Source organism: Parus major, chromosome 11 (assembly GCF_001522545.3).
Source record: "Parus major isolate Abel chromosome 11, Parus_major1.1, whole genome shotgun sequence".
Taxonomy (NCBI): domain Eukaryota; kingdom Metazoa; phylum Chordata; class Aves; order Passeriformes; family Paridae; genus Parus; species Parus major.
The window spans coordinates 8,049,770-8,066,398 of NC_031780.1; the positions used below are offsets into that span (position 1 = coordinate 8,049,770).

At 47.3% G+C, this 16,629-nt stretch overlaps 1 protein-coding gene across 6 annotated transcripts in view; it reads right to left on the reverse strand.

Moving 5' to 3' along the window:
* The window catches only part of NUP93 (nucleoporin 93), a 75,582-nt gene extending 64,474 nt beyond the window's left edge, over positions 1–11,108 (reverse strand). For 4 of the 6 annotated variants that reach the window (XR_002002200.1, XM_015640155.1, XM_019008037.1 and 1 more), the window contains exons 1-3: positions 11,067–11,108; positions 5,470–5,683; positions 4,799–4,916 (exon numbers count right to left, since the gene is read on the reverse strand). Coding sequence is in view for 5 of the 6 variants with exons in the window: in XM_015640155.1 (XP_015495641.1) it covers positions 4,799–4,916; positions 5,470–5,648 (297 nt within the window). In the remaining variant the exon portion in view is untranslated. Of the gene's footprint in view, positions 1–4,798; positions 4,917–5,469; positions 5,684–10,646; positions 11,013–11,061 lie in introns of those variants that run through there. The other 2 variants (XM_019008035.1, XM_015640154.3) reach the window with 2 other exon arrangements.
* Positions 11,109–16,629: the final 5,521 nt, after the last annotated feature.

A 16,629-nucleotide genomic window follows, 5' to 3' on the forward strand; every position in this document is an offset into this window, starting at 1 on the left:
GGAGCTAGGCCTTCACCTCAAACTTTCTAAGCAGATAAGCAACGCATGCAAAGAGAGCTTGTGTCTGCTTCTAGCATTCATTTCACAAATCTGCAGAGAGCTGGACTGAGCCAGAAAAATGAGAGCAAAACCATTTTTATTTTAATTACCACCACGACTCTGGGCTTATATTTTTCAAAACAAGCATAGAGGGTACCAAATCTAGTATCAAGCTAAGTAACACGTTCAAAATACAAAGCCCACAGTAAAGCATAACATATATTGTAACCAGTCAAATGATATTAGAAAGAATAAATCAGGCCTTGATCTAGCAACTAACTCCTACCTGGTACCCCAAAAATCAGTTTGACAGAGCAGTACTGAATCTCTCTCTGACCTCCACACATAAACCAAACAGCCCAAGTGCAGGGGCCAGGTCCCATCTCACGTTATAATAGCACAGCCTATCCACAATCTTGGAATAATTCCTCCTCTGGCTGCCATTACTGCAGCCTGAGAGAGGATCTGCAATGACAGTGCTCATTATAAGAGGACATCACAATTTGCATCTTTGGAAGGGTGAAGAAATACCTTTCTGAACAGAATGACAATGTTATCTTTACATGCACATAACCCATCTTTGTGATACAGATTTGCACAATTAACCCTTACCATGGATTATTAAAAGCCAAAAAGAAACAAACAAAAAGACCCAAGCACATAAATACATGCTAAATATGACATCAAGAAGTGCTGGACTAACACATTCAGTTTTAAAAAGATTTTGCCAAAATGCGGCATTTTGACAAAATAGAAAAATCTTGATTTTTATAAACTCCTGACATAAGAATTACTGTAAAATTGATTTACTGCAAGAAGTGTTTGTTGTTCTGCATGCAATTCAATAACACAAACTTCCTATCTCATATCAGGATAGGAAAAATACAAATTCCTATGATTTAATGGCAAGCCTAGAATCTTTTACATAATCTTCCCGGCCTACTGCTCTAGTGGGAGATATTTCCTGGACTCACAACCCTTTTATGTGCAAGCAATCTACATTTTACAACTGATAAATAATTCAGATAATTAACTGAGATGCAATTTGGTGCACATTTTAGTCAGCACTATAGACTACCATTTAAAGAGGTTCTGCACAGAAAGTCTCTCCTGCTTGTTAACCCAAGCTGAGACTTCTATTAAGGTGATTTCCTAGGTTCTCTTAACACCTTCTGAATATCTCACGCCAACATCCTGGGACTTCATGCCCTAGGACACTCCCCTCTGATTTTTCTTGCTGTTTTACTCTCTATATAAGAAAAAAGGTATTTCCTGGCATTCTCCTTCTGCAGTACTGATTGCCATCATTTGAGAGATTAGATTCTAGCATATCATTCTGTGTTGGCCTCCCACAGGCTGCTAGAACAGACTGCACTGGAAGAAGGAATAGAGACAATAAATAAATGCTTTAGGTAAGAATGCAGGGAAAGCTCAAGCAAACTGCCAAAGAAATCTCTAGATATAAAGGACTGACGTGGGAACACATGGCAGGAAGTCTAAAGAGTATTTTCATGCTGTAAGAGCTTTGATAGAATTGAAAAGTCAGCAGAACCCTAAAATTCATACAATAAACTTTTAATTATGTTTGCAGCCTTCACACAACTGCAACAGTCAGCAAAGGCTATGCATTAGGTCTGTGCCTCTGGCACAAGTGCCCATACTCACTACCTTCTCCTGTCCTGTGGCACACAGAGGCTGCACCGATGCAGCCCCACCACCTCTTCAGAGGTAAGAGGGCACAGACCTCCAGCCTCAGGTGCTTACCCAAAAAAAAATGATGTTGTAAAGTATTTATGAACTGATACATTCTCAAACTGAAGATTATGGGACAGATATGAGGAACCACACAGACAATGTTAAAGCATCTATAAATTTTAATTAAGTTCCAGATGGGATTTTAGGCTAAATAAACTTGCTGCAAACATAGTTGTGAGTCTGTATTGAACATCAGGAGAAGACAGTTCTGAGGAAGGACAGTTGAGCCTACAGCACTGATGATAAAATGTGGACCAAGTTCATTAAGAATATGTGAAGAAGTTTTTGCTGGTTAAAAAGAGTAATGATAATGCCAGAAAGCACAGGCTGAGGGCTTGATGCAGAACAGAACAGGCCTTCTGAATCCACGGAATTAAAGTTTACCGGTATACCTGTGTAAACACTGAGTATCAGCAGAGGAACAGTAAAGCCCTGTAAAGAAATAAAGCAGACCCCTCCCTTACATCACTCTGCATACTGCCTTCCAGATACAACAGGAACAGCTTATGGAGGAAGGATTCTATACAGCACATAGGGATAGCTTCATCTGTCCCAAAACAAACACAACACATCTGAAGAAGACTAGGAACAAGGAAAAGAAATCCCAACAAGAGTCAGGAGGTAAAAGGAAAAGTAACATAGAAAGAAACTTTTGTAGCACATCTTTATGTAAAACATCAAATAATTTTATACCTTCTTGATTAACAGAGGTAATTAGAGAATTTTCAGCAGTGTCTATCACAAAGGTCCTCTTACATAACTAGCAAAAACTTAATAAAAACTATTCTAGAAGTGTTGATGACTGCCTACCAGAACTTACAGATAAGTACAGAGACTTGTCCATATTCTAAGCAAGTAACTTTCAGGAATAGACTTGAAAATTGACGCCAGCCAGACAGCTTGAGGTGTGACTGCAAATATCCCCAGACCAGAGGATGATGTTCTGCAAGACATAAAATCCCTGCACCCATTAACTGCAAAAACAAGCAGGGACATTTCCAACTGACACTCGGTCCATGTGCCTCCAAGATGAAGAAGAGCCCCTTGCCATGCTTCCCCTTGCAAATCACTTTTAGCTAATTGACTATGAATGTAGCCTGCAAAAAAAATGTAAGATTCAAAGCACACAAGTATTAGACCTCAGAGATGAGCTGTTGAAGTGATCAGTGATTAAATCGCTAGTGTTAATCATGATTCAACACAGCAAACAGGGAACTTTGATTTAAATGATTGATTTTAATCCTGTTTCTCATTTGTACTTTTTAGCTGTTTTCCTGAAGAAAGGGCTGAATCTCATTGGCTGATTTGGCCATTTAAACACATTGATTTGCAATTAACCACTGGTTTTATGTTAAATTTGGAGCTTTTCCTGAACAGGAGGATATGTTCAAATATTGACAAGGGTGATTAAAAAAAGGTACTGGAGATAAGAAAACATACCAAGATCACTACCAGAATACAACAGAATCACCATTTCAAATAAGGCCTTGAGATCTGGTATAATTAAGAAAGAAGAAAATCTTCACAGTTTAGGTGACCAGCAATAATATAAAACCTGGTGACCAGGTTAGGTAACTAGCAATGATATAAAATATGATTATTATGCAATCATATCCATTTTCCCACGTGCCACAAATCTCAACTCCAAGCATCAAGTGCTCTACTGCTTCTGGGCTTGAGAATCTACAATAAGATTCTTATTGCAACAGAAAGGAAAAACAGTAGAAATCAAAGAATTAACAGCAGTAGTAAACCTCAAAAAAAAAGGAAAAAAGAGGCAAGAGTTGTTGAAAAAATTCTAGACAGAATGAGGTCAAGAAAGACATGCACCAAGTTTAACATCACCAATTAGAAAGACAACAACATCAGAAATTGAGACAAAGGGATAAAATGAGAAAAGACAGAAAGTGAACAATACCAGAGGTTTAGAGCTCTCTCCCTATGATCAGGCAACAGATGAAGTCTCCAGAGACTACTAATCTTTAGTGAAAGAGAGGCCTTGGAAAATGGGTTAAATGCATCTGCCTGAAAACATGAGACCACAGGGCTCCTAACACTAGCATGAGATTCAACAAAGGGCACCCAAAAGGGATGACACCAAATGCAAAAATAAAACATACATTAGATAAAATGGGGTAATTTCACATGGCTCCCTTCCCCTCCTGAAGTTTAGTTTAGCATACTACTTCTGCAAAAAAATAAAGAGCTTACAACTCTTCTGACCCTACTGAGCCATCTGCCAGAAAGGAGAGAAAAGATGAGCTTCAAAACGATTAACCAGTTATTCAGACTGCTACCTTCAATGCAACCCACAATACCAATTCCATTACCAGCTCTTAACTGCTTAATAAATATTGCAGGTTTCATCATGAAGATATTCCACAAGGGCAGGCGATGATCAAAAAGCAAAACTAGATGGGTCACAATAATTTCTAAGACACACCGAGAAAATTTACAGGAAACTCTACAAGATAAAATCATCTGGTAAAGCATTTGAACCACAGCAAATTCAGTCTATCACCAAGACAAGGTTATGACATCTGTGATACAGTGAAAGAAAAAAGCTATACTCACCTCCTTCGATTGTTGACTTAAATGCCCCCTATTCCAACACCTCAAAATTGCCTTAAAAGTGGTTCCACGTGTGTTTTTCCAATCAGACATAGAAAAGGTTTCAAAACTATGGGAGAGGTATCCGTGCACAATTTAGGCTTGCAAGGCCAACAAAGACTGGTCCCACAAAGGGAGTTAAGTATGTACCTAGTCTCTCTTGACTTCAGCAAGAATTTGGAACTTAAAGTACTTCTGTTATCTCAGTACTTAATGCTGCTTCTCAAACACCTTTCACCATTGAAAGCAGCATCTCCCCCATGCACTTTCTCTAGCCAGTGAATTAAACAGAGCACAAGACTATCTCCACAGAAGCCTTAGAGCAGCTCTGAACCATAACACAGGAAAGGCAGTGGCAAGGGCAGTGTAATTCATATGTCAGAAATATCCCTACCTGGATGTCAGTGTCCTTCACAGGTTCAAGAGGCTCAAATGTAGTGGCTGCACTTAGACTCTCAAGTCTCTGAGAAATGTGGGATATATCAAGCCCTCTAGACCCAAGAAGAACCGATCTATAAGGAAGAAATTGTACAGGTATGAAATTAGTATTGAACAGACAGAACTCTAAACCCAGACTCATTGCCAATATTTAGGTCAGCAGCTAGCCATGTACAGTGCTCCCAGATGTGTTACAAAAACTGCACAGAACCAAACTCTGAACAGCCCTATGTGTCTGTGTAAACATCTCAGCCCTGCTGAACTTTTTCTACTGTTCCACTGCAGTGCTGCACAGCTGCCAAGTCCTTCCAAACAGAAAAAAATGTACACCATGTTGGTAAACATCTTCAGCAGCAGCCAGAACAAGGTACTGCACTTTTCTGCTTTAATGTCCAAAATCAAAAACAGTAGCTCCTCAGATAAATCCTTCAAATATCCTATTGTTTTTTGGAAGTAGGAGAAAGGTTGGAATAAAAAAAATTGAACACAAGCTTTGCAGTCATTCTGAAAAACAGCTTTGCAGTCATTCTGTTTTTCCCAGCAGGACTCCCCCCACCTTGGAAACCAAACCCGTGAACAGCTTCCAGCCAGTGTGCAGAGTCTCCAGTGTCAGTGCTGGGTACTTACGCCTTCACATCCGCAGTCTCCTGGGAGGTGCGGGTCAGGGTGCGGGAACGCAGGCGCTCCCCGGCCTGCTGGATCTCCTGCAGGTTGCGTTCTACGTGCGGGAGCTCCGAGATCCCTTCTGTCTCAGCTGCCAGCTGCTCTGCCTGCTGCAGCAGCTCTCCAAAGCCTTCCGTGTCCATCTCTGCTGCAGGTTTCGCTCAAGACACACAGAAACCTTCAGGGAAAAAGGAAAAATCCTTGCTCAGCTATAAATAGTTTCTACGCTTGTGGGGTCACAGACAGACCAGCAAGAGCAGGTCTTCTAGAACGGGATACACTGTCTATCTTCCCCAGGCATTAAACATCAAAGAAATCCTTTCAAGTGGTCTCAGAGAGCTTTGCCTTACAGGACTACAGTCTATGGACCTGTCAGAAGTGGCAATGCAGATGCCATATCACAGGTCATACTTTGCCTTAAAACAAAGGAGTGTGAAAGCAGAGAAGTACCTGTGAAGAATTTGGTATTAATTTAGTTATAAACTACTTGCATATACACATAAATTGATTGCTTGGAGCGCTGGACTCCATGGTCCTTATGGGTCCCTTCCCGTTCTATGAATCTATATTTTTATATATTATGAAGAAAGATACATACATGTGCAAGCATAGGAATATATAAGGGCTGAAAACACACATAAACTTGAAGTTAAATTAATAGCAAAACAAGCTATAGATGTACACAGACAGCCGTAACTAGCTATCTGCTAAAATGTGTTGCTCCACATATCATTAACCCCCAGACAAAATAAATAAGTGCATGTTCTTCCAGTTTAGAAGACCTGTGTCTAAATTCAATACCTGCAGGAAGTTTTACCAGTGTGAAAATTCCTTGCATTGACTCAGTGACTAAATAATTAAAGAAGTTAAAGCACAAGGCAAGGGCTGTAACAGAAGAGGCATTAAATGCATCATGCAGTTCAAAACTCAGAATGGAGCCTGTTTTTTTTACAGAAAGGACAAAAGCATAGGTGCTTGGGATCACTATGGAAAAAGACATGTAGCTGCAACAGTGTCCACTTAAAATATGAAACCCAGAACCTCAATTTCACACACCAAATCATGGTTTGCAGCTAAACCACCTACAAGCAATAAGCATCATGCACCTCTGTTAAGCCACAGAAGATCACAAATCTGTGGTGCTGAATGGTGCTACAGAGATGGAAATCTTCAGTACAGTCCCTCTCTCACAGTCTTTGCACCCAAACCCAGAGGGCCTGGCTTGAAATAAGAGAAACCAGATCTCAAGCATTAACTCCAACTGTGTATTTGCTCAAAAGTAAAATCAGTGAACACTATCTGGTTCAGGGATGCCCCCTAAGAAGAAAACAGGGATTTTTTACATATCTACAATAGCCTGCAATTTTAGTATGTCTTTGTACTCCTCAACCATACCAAAGCAATTTTACAGTAGAATTTGAACATTCCTCACGTTCTCAGTCTCACCACCATTCCAAAGTACAGCCACCCAGCAGCAGTGGCAGTGTTTTCCACTATCTGGACAAATGATTTAAAAGCACTGCATGATGATTCATTCAGACTTATGCAGTTTGAGAGAGAAACCAATCCCTCCTGCCTGGGTGCCAGGACAAACTTTAACAGCAGCATCCAGGAATGGAGAATTTCACAAGCACTCCCCACACACTTCTGGAAAGCTGGGGGAAGGAATAATTGTATTTGCAATGACTTGTTAAATCAGGTGAGATAGCAGAGACCGGATCTGTTTGAACAGATTAGCGTGCCATCGAGACGGAGTGGAACAGGGAGGAGGAGGGTGGAAATAAGCAGTTTCATGCCCTGCAATGCAGTACAGAACATCTTCCCAGTTTTTACTTGCAATAACTCAGATGCACCCCTGCCAGAACAGCCCCTGTTGGCAGACACTGACCAGAAGAGCCACACTCCTGAACATTCAAAGACTGATCAGATCCTCCAGGAGCAGTGACTGGGAGAACAACAAAGACATCAGCTTGATTTGATCCGATCAGGTCCACCTCCTCTTTTCATTACCAAGATAAAAACCTGGGAGTGTCAGAAGCACCAACTTCTCAGACTGCTGAAACCAAAAACGTGAAAAAGGAGTGCTACAGAACTGCTCCCAAACCTGCACTTTTTACCTGCAGACACCACGTTAATACCATGTAAGGTCTGTCACGTAAGTTTGCCTGTGTAGGACAATTGCAACAAATCTGTGAAATGGAACGTAATTCAGCAAATACAGAATAAACTGGTTATTTTGGAGCAAGTTAAAGTACCTGTGATTATAACCAAGTACTGGAAGCAACATCTCAAAACTCAGAGTCAACACTAAACAGCTTTTTCTAAGTGACAGAATTTAAACATTTAGATTGAATATTCGTATATTCAGCACAAATTTGACTCCACCCTGACAGAATTTATTGCATTCAAGGGACTGCAGTCTGACTCTTCATGCTGCTGTGCAAGATGGAAACTGCTTCCTCAGTAATGAGCACAGCAATGGCAGATTTTCATGTCTGACTGGGGAAGGAGCAACAACCAACACCTAAGAGAAAGAAAATACTTCAGAAATTAAATTAACTTCGGTGAAACCAGATTGACCTTGGGCAAAAAGCCAGGACTGAAAAAGCTCCTCTGTAAAACAACTTTGATGACTTATCAATAGAAGCTGCTGCATTAGACTATGATTCCATTAAACCCCAGTTTGATTTCCTCAACATTTAAAACCACACATAAGCACTGTATATTGTACAAGTTGACTAAGTTTAAGCCACAAATAAAACAGAAAATATGACAGGTTTCTTAAGTCTATTCAGACTGATTATAATTGATGATTGCTTACCTAAAAAACCACTAAAAACTCCTCAAAGCACTACAATGCTATCTTAGGAAGAAAACTAGCTATTCTACTCCAAATATAGCCACGATGAACATTTTACTGTACTAGATTCAGAAATACACAAAGCTGACATACTCCAATGCATGGGCAAATGTCTGCTGTACTTCACACATTGACAAGGTTTGTGTAAATTAACCAATTAACTTTGAGAAACACTAAAAAAATTAGGTTTTCCCAGCACTCTGGGAAAAAGAAAGGAAGAAGTCACAGGGGAGAAGGGAAGCCTCACCCACTACATTCACAAGTTCCACAAGTGGCAGAATGATTCTTCAAAATGGGAAAGAAAAAGGATGAAATCGGTGTTGGCTTCTCAAAGAGGCTCCCACCTCAAAGCGCTCAAAGGACTCAGTTTGATGAGTCAGGACCAGCTTCTTGTGGAAAGAAAACACAAGAGCTCAAGTAGTAAGGGCAAGCCAGCAATGCTCTACTTCCTACAGCCAAGATCTGAGATAAAAATGCTTTTTCGACAGGCTCCAAGCCTGATCTGCTACAGAGAGTGGAGCAGCTTCTGTCTACTAAGCTAAACATGAATAAGTAAAAGGCCCACTTTGCAGGCCTGGGGAATTCTGTCTGAGCAGCAGCAATAATACCCATCTCTCGCATGGCACTTGGCATAAGCAGACATCCAGACATTTCAGAGAAGAAGTCAGCAATGCAATCCCCGTGTTACAGACAGGGGAAGTGATTAAGAAACACAGAGATGATAATCAAAGAGCAGGTAGACAATTGTACAACCCAAATATCTGCTGCACATTTTCACACCATAAAACACAATGTTTATCAAACCTAACAGAGGGAAAGCTACCCTAACTACACTAAACCCAGATAAAAACACAACAGGCCACCTTAAAAACAAATACCAAAAAGCTTCAAGCTATATTTGGCACCCCATCTGGTACAACAGCCTGATCTCCATGCAACAAAAGGCAGATGTAGGAAAATCCTGAGTAGATCCCACAACCTTAGAAACCTATTGTTTCTTCTACCACTGTTCAATTAATGCTCCTCTGCCTCCTATAAAAAGGCTTTCAGTCCTGCTTTTTTCTTCTTCATCTCATCTGTAGGTAGATATCCAGAAGTTCAATCTTCTTATGACCCCAGAGAGCCCTTACAGTAGATATGTTCAACAAAAATGGTTTTTTTCAAAGTTTTAAAGGCAGTAACACTGGGTTACTTGCACTGTGAGAAAGGACACACAACACTTCACTGTTAATTATTTAAAGTGCACCTGAAGAGTAGGCATTTGAAGTGATTTCTACCAAAACACACTATCACACATTTGTCAACACTTCCTTTTATCTGCCATAAATTCCTCATAATGGTCTCAAGTCCCCACTATTCTGAATAACTGACTCAGCAGGCAATTTTGCCATCTTACCACTTCCCCTCTTTTCCAAACACTTAGTCTTTATTTTAAGCACCCAGCTCAGCAGGACAATAACTTGCACAGGGTGGGAAACTGACCCTCATTAGACAGAGCATTTGGTTCAGTATTTTAATTTCCTTACATGAAAACCCATATCCTCTCCCCTCACTGAATTTCCTGTCATAGCTGCACCACAGAAACCTTATGGATTTAGATGACAGAATCACATAGAGTCTTCCAAGCAATTTTAAGCTTTTTCTATTTGTAAGTTTTTCCAAGCAGTAGGAAAACTTTTTAAGACACTACGTAAGTGAAACAGCACTAAAGCACACAGGAACCGGTGTTTCTTTCTATCACTTTAGCTCTCCATACCGTAACTATTGTCCCTAGAACATGACCAAACTGCAGGAGAAAAAAAGCAGCTGTTCTTTGCACCTGGACTTTAATTTAAGCCCTTCCACTCACTCAATCATTACTGTTCATATATTCTCCCAGTATCTGAAGGGGTCCCTACAGTAAAGCCAGAGAGGGACTCTTTGTCAGGAACTGTAGTGATAGGACAAGGAGTAATAGATAATCATTGAAAGAGGGGAAATTTAGATTTAGGAAGAAATTCTTTACAGTGAAGGTGGTGAGACACTGGCACACATTGCCCTGGAAGGTTGTGACTGCCCCATCCTTGGCAGTGTTCAAGGCCAAGTTGGATAATGCCTTGAGCAACCTGGTCTAGCAGAAGGTGTCCCTGCCTATGGTAGGGAGGGTGGAAAGATAAGCTTTGAAGTTCTTTCCAATCCCTTAATATTCTATTAATTCCTAGGAACCAACCAGCAAACCCACAGCGGGGAAGAACGACCCCCATGCACAGAACTCGAAATAGACACCAAAACACACACATACACGAACTCGTCCTCCTGAAACCTTCCCAGACAACCAACTTCTGCTTCCTGAAGCACCAACATTGCACTTTGGTTAAACACTAAATTCCCCTTCTACAGCCGGGCTTGGCACTGCCGACCAGCACAAAGCGGAAGAACAGAGCCCTCCCCGCGCATCCACAGCCGGCCCCGCTGCTTTAGCGCGGGTTACTGACAGCAGCAGCTTCCGGGAGAGCCCCACGAGGAGGCCCGGAGCGCTCCCAGCCAGCCTCCCGCCGCAGCGGCCTGCAGGGCCACAGAGGAAGCCATGGGCGGGGGCAGCTGCCGGGGACTCCGGACGCGGGGAGGAGCAGGCAGCAAGCACCGGAGACGGGGAAGAAGCGAGAGAAAGAGGCGGACGGACGCCGAGCCCCGGCCCGCCCGCGCGGCGCCCTCACCTCACCTGCGCTCCGCGCCGCCCGCCGCGCGCGCCGTGCCCGCGCCGCGCTCCCCCATTGGCTGCCCTCTCGTCCTTCCCCGCGCTCCCATTGGCCGAGCCGCAGCGCGTCCCGGAGCCGCGTGCTTCTATTGGCCCAGCCGCCGCTCTCCGCCGCGTGCCGGTTCCCGCCCCCTCGCGAGAACAACTTTACTGAGGCGCGCCGAGGGGGGCGCGGACCGAATGTGGGGGGGAGGCTGCCTCTGGAGGCCGCGGGTTCGAGGCTGCATCCCGCCTCCCCGCGCTGCCCGCGCCGCAATCGCCGAAATAAGAGATACACAGACAGAAACGTGCATGGGGTTGTTCCTCTCTAGTCTCCATCTCCTTTCTTAGTCAGCGCTGACTCTTGCTGGCAAACGCCATCTGTGAGCTGATTCCTTGGGAGGTAAAATGAGGATAATGAATTCATTCCGATTTTACCTTCTATGGCCAAATACTAGGAAACAAACTCACAGCCAGCAGGTACTCTAACCATCACCTGTACAATGGTGTCTGGAGGGTGTAGAGGGGTGCGCTGTGTTTGGTCGCCTCTTGGGCATACACACGATAGCCCAAAAAGAGATACTGCCAATTACACAGGATTTGTCAGGCAGAATCTGGGAACTCGGAATTTCTTGGACACGAAAGGTGACAGCCTGCTTGTGTAAGAGATGATGTCTGGATCTTGCTATTGTTCCAAAGCATCATCCATCAAACCTTCAAAGCTGAACAGATTTCCTCTTTAATACAGTCCCTATTTCCCAATTTTCCCGTGTAAAAAGCAGTCCTCAGGCCAGAGGCAGTGCTGGCACAGGTTGTACTCTCTCCTCCTCATTGCCAAGTGCGTGCAGGAGGTCAGGGTACGTACTTGCTTGTCGCTCCAGTTTGAGGGGAGCACTTGTCCCCGGCGGGATGCCCTGGTGGAATGCATACCCTGGTAGGAAAGATGCCTTGGTGGGACGGTTGTCCTGGTATGATGTGTGTCCTGATGGGATGGGTGCCTTGGTAGGGCGACAGTAGCACCCCGGCTCTCACTGAGCCCTTCCAGGCTCCCGGGGTACCTTTCCGGAGCGAGGAAAGTCCTGCTCCGCCCGGAGACCGGCTCTGGTTCCCTCCGGGGCGGGATGGGGAAACAGCCGTCCCAAGGGACCGGGACCGGGCAGGAGCAGACCCAGGCAGGGACCGAGGGAAGCGGGGACAGGCAGGGAGCCGGGGCCGGGCGGGCGGTGGTGCTGCGGGCAGGCAGGTGGCAGCAGATCCCTGTGGAAGCGCTCGGCGGCACCGGGAGGGGAGCCGCCCGGGAGAGCCATTCCTGGGGCGGGACTCGGGACCTCTGCACAGGGGGCACAGGGTGCTGTCCCTTCTGTGGGTGCCCGTCCTTCTACACTGGGAGCGCAGGGCGCCTCTTCCCTTGCCCGGGATGCGCCGGGAGCTGTCCCCTCTGCATCAGATACCTGTACCCTCCATACTGGGTGCCCATCTCATGAGCATAGGGTGCTTCTCATCTCTGTGCCACGGATATTTCAGACCGGGTATTTCAGACCGGATATTAGTCAAAATACTTCACTGAAAGTGTTGTCAAGCACTGGAACAGGCTGCCTAGGAAAGCAGTGGAGTCACCACCCCTTCAGCGATTTTAAAAACATGTAGATGTATCACTTGGTTTAGGGGTGGGTTTAGCACTGCTTGGGTAGCAGCTGAACTCGATGACCCTAAAGGGATTTTCCAACCTTTCCAACGATTCTGTGACTGTGTTTTCTCCTCCGCACTGGGTCCATTTCCCCTCTGCCCTGGGTGCCCGTGCCCTGAGGGCAGGGTGTTATTTCCCCTGTGCACACGTTCCTGCCGCCTCTGCACAAGGTGTGTTTACTCTGCACTGGGTGCATGTCCCCGGTGCACACAGCGCTTGTCTCCTCGGCACAGGACGATGTCCCCTCGGCACAGAGGTTCCTGGGGTGTGCGCAGGGTGCTCGTCTCCTCTGCACACAGCGCATCACTCCTCTGCACAGAGCGCACATCCTTGCTGCACAGGGCACGTGTCCCTGCTGCACATGGTGTGTGTCAGCGCCTTGCAGGGTCACGGACATCCATCGTGCCCCTGGGATTCACACACAGCCAGAAAAAGCAGAACTGACTGCAGCCCCGTGAGCAGCTGCAGGGCTGCTCATGTGGGAGTGCGCCCAGGATCCCCCTGCCCTGGCTCCTCTGGGTCCCCAGAGGGGATGCATGGTCACCTCAAACCTTGGCAAACTGAGCTGGGCTTTTCTTCGCGGGGCTAGATAAAGAACATCAGCCTCTTGGATCAAGGAAAGGCTGCCCTTACCCTCCCACTATACAGAGCTGTCCACAGACCGAGAACGCTTCCTGCTTCATCAAAAAGTACCTTTTTCTAATAGAAAATACTCCTGAGAGGACCAGAAAGACCCCACCCACCTCATTGAGAGCAGCTACAGGCAAGGGCAGGCACTGGCTACATCCCTGACCAGCTCCTCACAGGGGTTTCTGCACCCACTCCGCTGGTCCTGTGGCTTTCCTCGCCCCAAATCCCTCCTGGGGAGGCTGAAAGGGCACCAAGGCTGAGGGTCTCTGCCAGACGGGAGTGCAATCAGAACCAGGAGCAGGCAAGGCAGGCTGGCACCGGCAGGATGCAGAGGTGTGTGCCCACGTCCCACCCTGGCACACTGCTGGGAACGGGGAGTGGTTGATGCCTGGGGCGCTTCCTGTGAGGGGAAGCCCCATCCGCGCCCGGCTTTGTTTCTGGTGCAGGATGCGGGTACCTGGCCCCGGGGGCTCAGGCTGCAGCCCCTCGGCTACAGTGGCCGGGGTCGCAGTCCTGTTTCATATGGCTCCAGCAGCAGAGCCACGCCAGTCTTCCAGCAAAGCGTCTTCCCATGGAATTGTTTTTTAAATACATTTAGGGCAGGGCAGACCCTTAAAACCCATTTCCAGCACCACACCTCTGTTGCAACAAGCAATGCTGGGAGACTGCTTAGGCAGACACGCTGATGCAATAAGGCAGCACATTTAAAAGGCAAATAGGTGCTGAGCTTGGCGTTGCTTTTCTCACTGACAAATCTGGGTGATGAGCAGTCTGGGCACCCCCTGCAGAGCCACGTGCTGAAGATGGGCAGACTTTGAGGGAAGGGTGAGCCGGGATCGTCCTGGATGCCTGAACCATCCCTGGAAATGCTCCCACTGTGCAGACACCCCACCTCGTGCTGCCCAGCTTAGCAGAAAGGACTATGTGGGTACCCAAGTGAGCAGTTTTGCTGGTTTTTAAATTTCTCTTGTCTCTGGTGCCTTGTCACCAGGGACTGCAGATTTTCTTGCCAGACAGAACTGTCCCTTTGCCTGAAGAGGCACAAAACAGGTGAGGGCAGCAGAGGTGGCAACTTACATCTGTGGTGGGGCACACCCGGGGACGTGTATGGGCAAGCAGCTGCCTAAAAAGCGACTCTTTGACTTGGCAGAGACTTTCGGAAGAAAAACACATCCCATGCATCTTCTCACTGCCCTCCCTCCCCCATCCCAGCAGCCACCCAAAATCCAGGCAGCCAAGCACTGCATTCATGGCTATGGTTACGTGCCCTCCTGCAACTGGAGGTGATTGCAGCTTTAAGCAAGGTGCTTCCCAAAAATGAGCTGGAAAAATCTGCTTGGAGGTTTTACCCACAGCAGGAACCAGACAATGTAACTCGAGGTATTTGGCACGGGGAGGCTACAGGGAACATAACCCTTTGGGGATGGATCTGCTCTGCAATGGGTAGGGGTTTGCAAAGCATGAGCTCTTGAGGAAGGGAGGTTTGTCCCCACTAGAATTCGTCCAAGTGCTATCCAGCAGCAGCTCAGGGAAGGCATCTTGCTGGCACACATCACCTTCCCACCCACCCTGCTTGCTTCCATAAGATTTTTCCCCCAAAGGAAGCCTCAAGCGTGGTGCAGAGGCACATGCCATGAAGCAAAAGAAAGGCTGGAGGGGACTAGATCCTCTCCTTCCATTGCTTGCCCACACCTCACAGTGTATAACCTGTCCTCCCTAGGACACCAGCACCTTAAAGATTCCCAGAGCAACCCCACCATGTAGGATGAGGTCAATCCTGTGCCCTATGAAGCTCCTTTTCTCCCTTTAAGGAGGTGCAGAGCCCACTTAGGGAAGGACACGGGGGTGTTTGTCAGCCCTCTCCCACCCCGCAGCGACAATTCCCACACAGGTATCCCAAAGTGGCGAAAACGCTCAGCCTCCAACCCAGCGCCACAGCAGCACTCGTACCTCCAGACAAACTCCTTTATTTCCATCCAGTTTCAACGCTGGTACAGAAAATACAAAACATGAAAAACAACAACAAAAAAATATTTTTTTTCTGTGCCCCCCACCCCCCTGTCACCGAAGCGTGCCGACTATTTACAGGCAGAGGCGAGCGGCTCAGTGGCAGCAGCTGCACTTGCTGCTGGTCGGTTCCTTGCACACGCAGCCCTTGGCGCAGTTGCTGCAGCTCGCGGGGCAGCAGGAGCAGCAGCCTGGGGAAGGGACACAAGAATTAGGAAGTCGACGGAAGGGACTGGGGTTCTATAAGGCAGAGGGACCCTCTGGAGAGTGGGAAACACCTCTGCATGAGCAGGCTGATGATCCCAGTGGGTTTGAGTTCTCCATGAGGGTCCTACAGGGCAGGGACAGCCCCACAGAGGGGAGGGTGCGTGCGTGTCTCAATGGGCCACGGGAAGAGGGAAGGATCCCATGAGGGTCCGACAGGGCAAGAGAGGGAGTGGTGGGATCTCCATACGGGACCGACACGGCAAGAGGGGTTGTCTACAGGGCAAGAGTTGAGAGGTCCCCACTGGGTCCGACAGAGCAAGAAAGAGTTCCCTTGTTGAATAGGAAGGTGTCCGTGGAGTCCCACAGGGCAAGGAGGGGCTCCACTATGGAGCAGCTAGGTGCCCAGGGAGTCCCACAATACAAAGTTTCCCAACGGAGCGGAGAGGTGCCCATGGATGTCCCACAGGGCAGTGGCAGCTCCCTTCAAACACAAGGCCTGGTCTCCCCTCCCTGAGCCCCCCACTCACTCTTGCGGCAGCTCCGGCAGCGGCAGTTCTTGCACTTGCAGGACCCGGCGCAGGAGCAGGAGTCACCTGGGCAGCGAGGGAAGGAGAGCGGGATCAGCCGGGAGTCAGGCAGCCGGGAGTTAGGCGGGAGTCAGCCGGGACAGGACGGGGCACTTACCGGCGGCACACGTGCAGTCCTGGGGGTCCATGGCTCCGTTCGGCTCGGCTTAGCTCAGCTCAATCTAGCTTAGCTCGGTTCGGCTCGGTCCGGTGGGGCTGCCAGCGGTGCACACCGGAGCCGGCCGCCCGCTATTTATGGGGCAGGACGCGGGGCGGTGCTGGCGCTGCGCACGGTGCAGCGGGGCCGGCACCGGGGCCGTGCTCACCGGGGGCGGTACCGTGCCGTGCCGTGCTCAGCCCGGGGCCGTGCTCACCCTCGGGCCGTGCTCACCGGGGGCGGTGCCGTGCCGTGCTCACCCCGGGGCCGTGCTCACCCCCGGGGCCGTGCTCA